General features: G+C 41.7%; 1 protein-coding gene and 1 long non-coding RNA gene across 2 annotated transcripts; one reads left to right on the forward strand and one right to left on the reverse strand.

Moving 5' to 3' along the window:
- The first annotated feature begins 2,069 nt into the window (after positions 1 to 2,069).
- Positions 2,070 to 10,545, forward strand: LOC113564315. Its single transcript, XR_003407913.1, has 2 exons — positions 2,070 to 3,710; positions 9,732 to 10,545. It is a non-coding gene; the product is annotated as an uncharacterized LOC113564315 (long non-coding RNA).
- Positions 10,546 to 10,645: 100 nt separating this feature from the next.
- LOC6549563 (mitochondrial pyruvate carrier 2) lies at positions 10,646 to 11,531 on the reverse strand. The gene is made up of 3 exons (XM_001974445.3): positions 11,353 to 11,531; positions 11,259 to 11,299; positions 10,646 to 11,126 (listed from the first exon to the last, which is right to left on the reverse strand). Exons 1-3 carry the CDS (start codon positions 11,456 to 11,458, stop codon positions 10,851 to 10,853), a joined length of 423 nt encoding a protein of 140 aa, XP_001974481.1. The 5' UTR covers positions 11,459 to 11,531; the 3' UTR covers positions 10,646 to 10,850.
- Between the last annotated feature and the right edge of the window lie 108 nt (positions 11,532 to 11,639).

Raw genomic sequence — 11,639 nt, forward strand, 5'->3', positions numbered from 1 at the left:
AAGTGGTTTGGGGATCGGGGATGGCGTTGTTGTCCTTTGGCGCTGTTCGGGCCATAAATAAACGTTTAGTTGGTAGCGGAAACAGGGCGACAGCAGCAGCAGTTCCACCCGAATCGAATGGCGGTGGCATTAGATGGAGGGCAGGTGGTGCTCCGGCATGAGGCATCCGGAGGAGAGTACTTGTTTTGGCCGCTGGCAGCACGTGCTGCTGCGGTCAACGTGTGGCTCGCATTGTTGTCACACTTTTTGCTGCCGATGGTTAAATGACTGTCGTCCTTCGTCCTTTGGCGGGCGGTTCCTATTAATGGCCGCGTAATCGGTGCTCAATTAACACACGCGAGTTGCGACCCCTAGAAATACACTGGTAGAAAATCTGCGATTTTTACCCACTAATTTGTTTAAAGAATCCTTAAATACATTTTGAGCTTGAAGCCCAAATGCATAATTATTTTAAGCGTTGCATATTGTTTGTATATAATTTAAGACTTGAATTTTATGATGGTCATGTTTTTCAAATGATAAAATATTTTTCCTTGCTCAAAAACGCTTTTATCAGTGCCGCTGCAACATTGTGGCCTTTACCTAACATGCATTTATTAGAAATTTATTAGCACTGGTTAAAATTTTACATCGAGATTTTTGCTTTGCGCTTGCATAAAATTTTTACACTGGCGCCACTCGTTTCATAACTCAGACAAAGTATCCACTCAGGATGAGAGCGTATGGCTGGTGCTCCATTCCCCGATGGAGTTGGGGACACTCCTAAGTCCACTTATTCTGATTGGCATCGATGCCCTGCGAAGATGTGTGTCCTTGCATGTGCTAAAACCTGTTGACCATTTGCATTCATTTAGCTCAAGGAGTTTACAAAGGGCCTTCCTTTCGGCCCTTCGTTCTTCGTTACTCGCGATTTGCTTTCTTCCTTTGTAGTTTTTGCACTTTTTAGTGCCTCATTTAAATTCTAATTTTATGGCAGCGTTTATGCGTTTGTCGAAAAGCAGCCATGTATTTATGAATATATCTTCGAAGATCTGCTTGCTTCGCTACCAACTGCAACTGCATTTTGTTCATAATTGGTTTGGAATAATAGTCTCTGGATCAATTTGATTTTCTTGTACCAAAACAATTTGGGCAAATAACAACATGATTACTCATTTCAAGCGATTGATTCTGAACTCAGTATTGTTTCTGTGGTTTAATAGGAGGGTTTTTGTGTATTGTTACCAAATAACATCTTGATTCCACTTAGAAACTAATAAAATGAAACATACTGCAGTGCAAATCTTATGTAATACTTTTTTATTTATTCATTTTTTTTCAAAAGGTTCGAAATTACCTGAATTTAAAATATGTTCTTTAAGTTTTTTAAATACCCCATTACCAACATATGCCTTTGCCACAACTACCACGTGCTAGTCATAAATCATCTGATAATGTTGGTTTTCGTGCTCAATACTGGAGCTGGAAAAACGCAATATTCGAAACTCGAAAACATTCAAAATTACTCAAAAACCTGAATAAGAGCGGGCAGCGCAGAGAGCCCGCAGCAGCAGAGGCAAACGAGCTCTGCGGCAGCGACGAGCATTTTCCGAGCAGCGCACGAAGTGCCACGATTTTCCCCGAGGGGAGGGGGGATCGTTCGCTTGGAGCTCCGCCAGTTGGGCGAAGGTCGGGGGTCAGGAGACGGCGGAGCAGCGGGATGGACGGGATGTGCCAATGCAAGAAAGGCGTAGCCCTTGCACACTTGGAAAAATATTTATCGATGTAATATTATATAATAATATTTAATAAAATTATGTTTCATATAAAAGTTAACCCGAATTCTTAGATATTTATTGGCCTAGTGATAAAGTTTTCACAAAACCAAACTTTTGCATTTTTTAAGTTTTTTGTATTAAATATTATTAAAAGTTATTTTGTAACTCAAATTTTTTAAATCTGAAATCAAATCTTAAATCTCTTTCGTTTATTTCCCGGACGAAAATCTCCAGTTTCTCTGAGTGCATGCGGGGGGCGCGAGAGCAAACGCAAGGAGAAGCCCCCGACGACGATGACGACACAAAAAGCAGAGACGAACTGCGACAAAGAGAACGCCGGAACGGAACGTGAACGGGAATTCAGAACGTTGCAATCGTTCGAGGGCCTCTGGCTCGCTTTTTGGCAGGCCACGCGGCCAGTCGTCAGTCAGTTGGCCAACAAACTGGTAGCGTCTGGTGTGGCGAGCCAACAAAAGGCTGGCAGGGCGGCCAACACCGGACCCGGCCCGAATCTGAATCCGGGTCCGGGTCCGGGTCTGGGTCCGTGTCCGTGTCCGCGTTGGATCCGCAACATCTACGGCAGCACGGCTGCCAATTGAGCGGAGTTTGGGTCTCAATTTGACGCGTAGCCAGCCAAGAAGAGTGGCCGGCCAACAACAAAAACAGGTGACGCAGGATGTGGCCAACTGAGGAGGCGATGGCGGAAGAGCAGGAGGAGGAGGAAACGCAGCGCACTTTTTTGGCCACGGTCCGCGTTTGATTAGCCAACTCAAACATCAGGGCCAAGATCAGGGCAATTGACAGCTCTGCTCCCTCAGTTTCTGCTTCTGCTTGGCACACAGTCACACAGACACACAGTGCCTTATGGCCACTGGATGAAGGACCACAGTGGAGCCTGGGCAGTACGCAACACCTGACGCTGCCCGCCAGGATACTCCCGTCCGTCTCGATCATACAGCAAATAAGAAACAGCAAATAAACAATTAAACAGTAGGAGTATTGCTCCGCAACTGCCAACAACATCCAACGACAACCAGTTGCTCTGTGGTGCTAGAAAGTGAGTGTAAACAGTGTGTGCCCTTGTGAGCTGAACTGACCAACGTGCCAAGAATGATGGGACGAGGAGGTGGGCACTCTGGCTCGGACCCAAGCGATTTGGCAGGAGCTGATTGTTTCATCTGGCCAGGCTTAATGAAAGGACTCGTCCTGGCCACGGCTCCATGTCAAACGCAGCAGGGCAATCGCCAGCGAAGCCCCAAAGGATAAGCATCGTCCAGAACATCGGAATCTCCAGCGAAGGATGCACCGAAAAACCATATTAAAAAGAATATTCAACCATGTTAAATATTACGCCAAAGGACTAAGATCCGAAAAGCAACTTTGAAGATCAGTTTCCACAACAAAACATAAAAAATAAAAAAAAATTGAAATTAAATGAAATAATACATAATAGAAAAAAAGCAAGTTACAACATTTGACTGCAATTATAATAATACTTAATAAACACTTTATAATGAAATTGTAGGAAATACTTCTTATAACTTCGAAACTAAAATACCCAACCTATAACTATTTTTCAAATAGTTGAAATAGTGCTTAGGATCAACCATAATCGCATATGATATAACCAGTAACTCAACGAACAGCAAATTGAGCAATTATTATAGCCAGATATTATAAAGACCTTACAAACACTTATAAATATGAAATAGTCACAAGGATTAACCATCGTGCAATACAATACGTCTAAAAACCAACGTCAAAAGTTTTATAACGAAAAAATATTTCTTTATAATGAGCACTTTCGATAAACTATAATAAACCTTTATTAGCGCGGGAAGTCTTCGGCGTGGTGAAAGTATATGATGTAAGCACAGCTGAGGAGGAAGAATTTACAATCTAAGGAAGGAAATGGAGTGAAAACATCTAAGCGCGGAAAAGTGCTACAAAATGGTAAGTACGTTGATTAAATTTGGTAATATAGCCACAACCCGATATCTTTGATTAAAAATAAACAAAAGCCTTAAAAATCGATCCTATCAACATCTGTCATTAGCAAAAGTTAGGACTTACTCCCCATTATCATTGAAAACCAGTTACAGCGAACCCAACCTTTAAAGCACTCCGAACCTCTGTGAGTTTCTGGTAATAATCGCGCACCAAAGGAGTGCAAATCCTTAACCCCAAATACAGTGAAGCCAAAGGGGAAGAACGCACTGGTAACAGCCTGGCGCCACATAAATAAAGCCGATGCAACCGAGAAATGACAACGGGAATGCTAAATGCGCTGTAGGAGGGCGTGCCCGGTGAAGGACTATCTAGGATTTTGTGAGGGACCCAAACGAATTTATAGGCCTGGCCAAAAACGTTAAAGAGCATTCCCACAGCCCGAGATTTGCCTTCTTCGGTTCCCCTCACCGACTGCTCATGGTTCAATGAACAGCCACCAAGGATGAGCTGTCTGGGTTAGAAGGATAATGCCACCCACATTTTTGGCCAGACCGAAAAGCCATCCATTCTCATACCAGAACTGGGTAAAGATGAAACGAAATTCATATATCAGAAATTAATCTCACAGACAGATTTATTCTTTTATGAGTGAACGGAAACCAAAACACGCCAGAGTACAATGTACTTAGGGCAATTAAATTTGGGCAAACAAGTATTTGCTTTTGTAGTTCTCGATTGGAGCCATAAAACTGCCTAGTTTTATGTTGGATTTTCGAAATTTTAAATTCCGAAATTAATGAGCGTCTGCAGTGAGGAAGAACAACAATCAAAAAGTTGTACAAAGAAATTTACGATCCATTAAAACAATTAAAAATGTACCCATTGCTCTCCAAGTAGTTAATTGGCCAGAAAGCGGAGAGCAGTAGGGTAGTCGAAAAATTAACACGATACTTAATTGCCAAGGACTTAGAGCAGGACATCCTGGGAGCAGGACATTCCCTAATGCCTCCACATTAATTTTGTCTTTGCCTCGCTGCTCGTTCTTTTTTAGCTGGCAATGGTCGAACATTTTTTTGCAGCCGTTGAAAAGGAATTTGTTGACACCAGCAATGTTTCGGACATCCTGGCAAATAATTCTCCCGTTTTTTCTCGCCAGGAAATTGGCAACTAAGCCAAGCCAAGTCCAAGGCATTGTGTCCTTCCTTTTCCTCTTGACTGGCTGCATATGTCCAACAAAAGGTCCTCCCGTTCCGCCGCTGGTCAGTGCGCTTTATCTTTGCTTCCGCCAGATATTCGATTCGGAATTCAAATTCCGATCCAGTGCAGCGAAAGGCTTGAAGATTTATGTTCTGCATTGATTTTATTGATGGCCGCGCGCCGAAGGGTGGAATTTTTAAACGTCCGCCAAGTCGAGCAATTAAAACTAATTGAATTGCCAGTGAGAAATTGTCAAAGAGACTTTAAATGCATATCGACGGCGGCATTGAAGCTGTACACTTATTCCTCCTCCTTCTGCTTTGTGTGTCGGCTTCAGACAAAACCTAAAACATAATTCTCAATGGCCTAGACGGGGCAAATAAAGCAAACAAACAAATAAATCGCCAAATTATGATTTTGGCCAACGTTTCCCTCTGCTCCTTCTGCTGTCATCAGCAGCGAAAACAAAAAAATCTCTGAGGAAGAACTTTGTCTGCCTTTGGTCCAGTCCAGTAATGATTTACTCTATTTGCATATTTTTGCACTTATAAAAATGCACAAACGATTTTTCATTTTCATTTTTCTTAAAACTTATTAGTGCGGCTCGCTATCCTTTGAACTGTCCGCTTCCATTTTTTTGCAACTTCGGCGCTCTTTGCCTTTTTTATAATGATGGTCAGGCCTTTGTTATTTATTTGTTATGCATTTGGCCCGCAACTTTGTCCTGCACTGCGTATACGTTATGTGTGCGGGTTGGGGCGACTTCTGCTGCATTACGTATACGCCGCATTGTCGCAGTCTGCGATTGGCAGCGCCTACAAGTCTGCGGTGTTGATTTTGCTGCTGCTGCTGCTGCTGCTGCAGTGCCCAACACTTAACAATTTTCAATCTTGCGAGGCGTTACTTTATGATTCAAGCTTCCCTACTTGGCAAGTTGAATGGCTTGCCAAGAAGGAGCTGTCCCAAGATCCGAAAAAGGGAGTTGTTTGATTACAGTAAACCGAATAGAGCATTTTGTGGGTATTACATGTAGTTAGAATTATTTAGTACGTTTCCAAGAAATTCGTTTTGTATTGTCCAATTTCGCTTGATTGTAAGGTTGGTCTAGTTTTTCTAAATGAAAATGTTATACTTCTAATGTTATAATTCTAGATATTATAGAATATCTCTAGGGGCTCGGCTTATCTGCATATATGGCAGAGAATTCACGCTTCTCCATCGTTGTGTTTCCAACTCTTTCCCACATTGCGCCTTTTTTCCTCCGTTACCGCCCTTTTCTTTGGGCCGTTTTTCACTCCCTGGAAGCCAAAACGCCACGAACATAAACATAAACAAACGCAGCCCGCTGTCGGCAGCTTCTTGGCATCAAGATTTTTGGCATCATCGTTGGCAACGCATCCTGTGGAATGCGAGTCGCGTGGCTGGCGTGTGGGATTGGGACTGGGATTGGGGCCTTGGCAGCGGTTCTCCTTTGGCGGGGTGGCGCCTCTAACTTGGCACTCTCATTATGATTTTAATTGCTGACGCACATTTTTGACGAGCTGCCCAGTTCGACGCTACGTCACCGATTGTTGTTGAATTGGCCAAGGAATTCTTGGCCAGAAACCAGCCAGCAGTTGCCAACAGGTGTCCAATTATCATTATGATTGTGTTTATCACCCACCAACACAGACACACATGGCCAAACGAAATAATGACGTTTGATTGGCCTTCGGCAAGGCCGTTTGCTGTTGGCCAACTGTCAACGTCTTGTAAAATTTATTGGCCAATATTCAAGCAATTTTTTTTATGTTCAGTTCATCGCTTTTTTTGTTTTTGGCAGTCAGTTAATATTTGCAGCCTGCCAATTTTCCGATTACGATTTTCTATTTATCTTTTCGCATTTTCGCTCGTTTGGTTTTCCTTTCGCTGCTGTTTTGATTGACTTTCAGTTTTCATCAGATTTCACAGCTGTGACAACGCCTCTGTATTGCAGTTGCACTCCATGCTTTCTATTTTACACAACTCATTGCAGTTAATAAAAATAGACCAAACCTGTGAAGCTATATCGAGCAGACATAAATACAAAGCGAAATGTTGTTCCTGTTCTTTTAAAAATATTCACACAAAATGCATAGGAAACTTGCGTGGCTAAATATGATAAAATGGGAAATATTTGGAAATGAGATTATTCAAAAATGTTGCTACATGTGTGTACATATATACTAGTACTCGTAAATAGCTAAGGCTAAATAATTATATTGCAAGAACAAGATCTTTTGATAGTGTTATTATTTTGAATTTTTCTTTTCTAGTGATTATGCAATTCAAAAAGATTTTAAAGAATGGAATAATGTTTCAGATCCAACTGCTGTCTGATGATGTAATTAATGGAAAGGGTACTGCTTTAAACAATAAATATGATTGCGCAACAGTCCTCCCCCTTCTCTTCTTACCCCCAATTTAACCTAATTTAAAGCTGGCACATTCGATAAATAAACTGCAGGCTAACTGCATCTCAAGGTTCATTTGTTTACCATAAAACACATGCCGACGTGCAAATTAAGCAAATTCTAATTAAAGCTAAGAAAAACTAACACTAATTACAATTTGCGCCGTCGCCCTATAGACAGAGGCAAAAACACAGACAGATGGAACCAGAAAAGAAAAAAGAGCACATCTTCGATGAAGCAACTGAAATAGATTAAAACGAAATACACGCCCAGATGCATTTGTATCTGTTGCCGAATCCGAATCTGTATCTCACTCGCTACCACAGTATTAGTCGTGTCCACGAAAATAGAAGCAGCGGCGACGCTTTCAACGCTTCTGTGCCCGCGTCAATTGCGCGTCATCGCGACTCAAAGATCCAAGAACACATAGAGAGCCGCAGTCTGAATACTATTTATATGTGGTACATAATACAGTTGGTGGACCCCCAACCACCCCATATATACACGTTTATTTTTTTTTTTTTTTTGGGTACATAAGGGCAGGCGACAGTTCTGCGCAATTTTCTCGGGCTTTTCTCCTTCGGTCTTGACGTTTTTATCGCTATTCTGCGCCTTTCGCCTTCGATCTTCTGCCCATCAAGAGTGTCCAAAAATAGCAAGGTAAATGAAAAATTCAACAAGGCGAAATGAGCCACCAGCCACCAAACGAGAGAAAATTTAAACAGCGAACAAATAGGAAAATGGGAATCAACTTTTGGGCAACCAAATTGCGAATTTCACAATTTCGGCTTTTAGAACAAATAAATACAAGCGATATTCTTCCTATGAAAATCATTGAAAATCAGCAAAAGCGCATGCATATATAGCTGGGACTGCACAACGCCCAGAAATAAGAAAATTTTAAGACAGCGCAATTTGTTTCAAACGTCAAAGGCTTTGCACTTCTTGCCTTCTATAGGATATATTTTCCTGCACAGATTTATTCGCATGAATTCTGCGGAACGTAGCAAAACAATGAAAAAATGTATTTGGGAATTACAAAAATGTAAATGTATTAAAATCAGGAGCAAATTGACCAATTAAGTCTTTATTAGTTGCTATAAAATAAAGATAGTTTATATAGAACTATATTTGACTGACCTTTCAAATTGACGTACCTCAAATGCCAAGCAGCTTAATTCAGTTCAGTTTGCCGTTGTGTAAGTCTTCTCATTTCTGAATTTCCTGATATTCACTTACATAAGGCACATCAAAGCCATCACTCATTTGCCACTTTAAGTCTCTTTGACCACGATGAATAATGGATGGGGAAAAAAGAGGCAACATATCCGAATGGTTATTTATCACACTGTGCCAATGATTTCGGACCAAGCTCATAAATTGATTAAGCAGCTGTGTCGCAGGCAATTAAAACCAAGTGTTGTCCCTTGGCAACGTTTGGATGTGTTTCTGGTACATATCTGGAAAACTTGCCATGGCACATAATTCACGTTAACTTAACACGTGCGTGTGAAATTGGGATGGGGAATTGTCTGGAATGAATAATATTTGGGGCTCGCCGCAATTGGCAGCTGTTCAATAATACAGTTCCTGACCTAAGTCAATGGGAAAACTCAGCCGAAGTCATCCATCCAGGCGGGGTAAAGACAAGATGAGGGTGCCGGGAAATGCAGCTCATTCCGGCGAACGATCGGAGCAGACGGCGTGTCTGCCGCGCGTCTTGGAAAACTTATTGGCAAAACTCCAAAACTCTTTTTTTTGGAAGCGAGCGTGAGAAAAAATGCTAGGCAAGATTTTGGCAAGCTACCATCTTGGCAGTGGCCCATTACCCACCCATTCCACCAATAAAGACCAACACCGTGGCACAGTGGCCCAGGACTATGAAAACCAAAGATAAGAATAGATGGTCGGGATGGTCAAAGTTTGGGGGAGACGACCCCTAAATGATTTCCTATAAATATGGTGATCATTAACAAAACCCCAGAGATCGAAATAAGTGTAATTTCGAAAAATGCCATACTTACCAATTATATTAAAAGAGATTTCATTAATTTAAAAGCAAATTCGAAGTTACAAATTTACTATATTATCACTTTGCAATCTGATGATAATCATATTACATTTTATAATCATATTGTAAAGTTGTTCATCAAGAGGATTTATAAATAAAGGCTGATATTCGAAATTCAAAATAGTTCTTTGCTTATGCTTAAATGCCTATCTATTCCTTTTATAAGAGGCTGTGTAAGTGGCACAAAAATGTAATCTTGCATTTGGTACATTTCCAAAATAAATTTGTTGAGAATAAATGAAAGCCCTTTTGCTACAAAACTATTAAAAAGTCTTATTTTGGCAGCCAAAACTAATGTGATCCCCCATTTTATCCCCATTGCAGACGCTGCAGGCCTAAAGGAAGCCTCGTTGGCCAATTGGGGAGGAGACCCAGAAGTCGAGCCGATTTTCCGCTGCAACCGACGAAGGTCTGACCAACCAATCGCAACGCACAGCGGCGACGAAGCCCGGCCGAAAGGGAGCATCTCCGGAATTGGAGGGATAGCCAGCCGCCCTGCAATGCATTTCCTTTGGCAACGTGTCAAGTGGCCCCTCACACACACACACACACACATTAGGATTCCAGAAGGATTCTCTGCCTCGCTAACATGCGCATCGAGTGGTATACGTAATATATCAAGTATACGCCTGTTGGTCGGGCAGAAAGTCTGTGAGTGTGTGCGAATGGCCAAAAGAAGTGCTGCCAACTGCATTGCCGGGCTGCCATCTACAGCTACCCCCGACCCGAGAACACCACCCTCCTCCCGGCCAGGAGGCCAACGACGAGTCCTTTTTGGAGGCAGCGCATTGGCTGCAGAACGACCGGCGACAGGACGACCAATCACCAATCAAATCGGGGCTTGTGCGCACTATCACGGCCGTGCGAAGGGCCACAGGCACGGCATCCAGGACCTCAGCCGGAGACCCCAAGCCGATTGCCTATGTCTTAGACATAGTATTATGCCAACGTCTCCTATATTATAATTTTCTAGTCATAAGTCACATGCCCAAGCCAGCGCCCCAGAACATCGGGGCGTGACACATTCGTTTTATCGATAGAGTTCTTAGTTTCGAGCAGAAGCTATACGATGATGATTTTAAGAATGCATAAGAGAAAAAGGAATAAAAACTGTAAAGCTTCAGAGCGGCACACAAAATATGATGGTTTTTCTGGTTTTCACGGGGTTGCTTTCTAACAAAATCGATTTCTTATTTTCAGGTTAATTTTTGGATATTGTTTTAATGGATTTTCTCGTTGGAACGCATTTGTAGGCACAGAATGGTCTTTATTGAAAGATCAATTGCATTTTCTTATTAGATTAACTACACACGTCGGTATTCAGTGCACATAGATTTCCAAGAATTAAATTAAAGGTTCCCAGACCTTTTGCATTTGGGTTGATACCACGTTCATTTCAGATGATTTTAAACAACGCCAACTTTCTATAAATTGTTTCTCTTGCTACCAATCATCCTCCGATTTGATTGAGTAGTTCGAATGATTGAACACCGCATTCCGAGAATTCTCGCTGCGCCATCTAAGGTGCTTGCCCACCAGATAACCTTGGATGATGAAGACGGCTATGTTGACGGCCAGCAGATTGTAGTTCTTGGGTGTTATGACCACTGAATAACGAGACCAAATCAAGCCCGTGAGTGCCAAGGTCGCGCACTGATTTACTGATATATTGGCAGCAGGACGATTTAGCGTATCGCTCAGTCCAGCCAGCACTAAGGACTGAAAATATAAAAAAATCAATCAATTAGGCGACACTTTGACAACATCTCTCTCTTGAACAAGGTTTTTCCTTACATTTAAGGTTAGCTAGTAGGAGACTTTAGGATTAAACCTTTATATATTTTGACGTACCCATTTAAACGCTGGCGCCCAAAAAAACACAGTGCGGGGGCCTGAATGGAACGTGATTAACATTTATTGTGTAATAGTTAATGGATCTACTCACCGGCTGGAGATTGCCAAAGTGGCTGGACTGCGTTTGGAACAATTTTATCAATAGTACTGATGGTAATATTGTACAATTTAGACAAAGGTCCTGTGCCTTTAGACATTTTTGAGAAACAGATCAATTTTAAAGCAAAAGTTGCAGGAAAAACGAAAAGGAATTTAAAATGTTAAGCAAGGCAAAGCAAACTGAGCTAATTATTTCCCTATATATATTAATAATATTTTATATGTGTTAGCAATCATTTTCTTGATGTGCGTTTGTGTGTTTGAACCATTATATTTCAC

The sequence above is a fragment of the Drosophila erecta genome, unplaced genomic scaffold (assembly GCF_003286155.1).
Source record: "Drosophila erecta strain 14021-0224.00,06,07 unplaced genomic scaffold, DereRS2 tig00000092-arrow-pilon, whole genome shotgun sequence".
Lineage (NCBI taxonomy): Eukaryota > Metazoa > Arthropoda > Insecta > Diptera > Drosophilidae > Drosophila > Drosophila erecta.

Excerpts from the sequence above, each read along its gene's own strand:
- LOC6549563 (XM_001974445.3), bottom strand. The coding sequence starts at position 11,458 with ATGTCTAAAGGCACAGGACCTTTGTCTAAATTGTACAATATTACCATC. Across the intron at positions 11,300-11,352 it reads ACTTTGGCAATCTCCAGCCG|GCCCCCGCACTGTGTTTTTT; the intron begins GTGAGTAGATCC and ends CGTTCCATTCAG. Across the intron at positions 11,127-11,258 it reads GGGCGCCAGCGTTTAAATGG|TCCTTAGTGCTGGCTGGACT; the intron begins GTACGTCAAAAT and ends TTATATTTTCAG.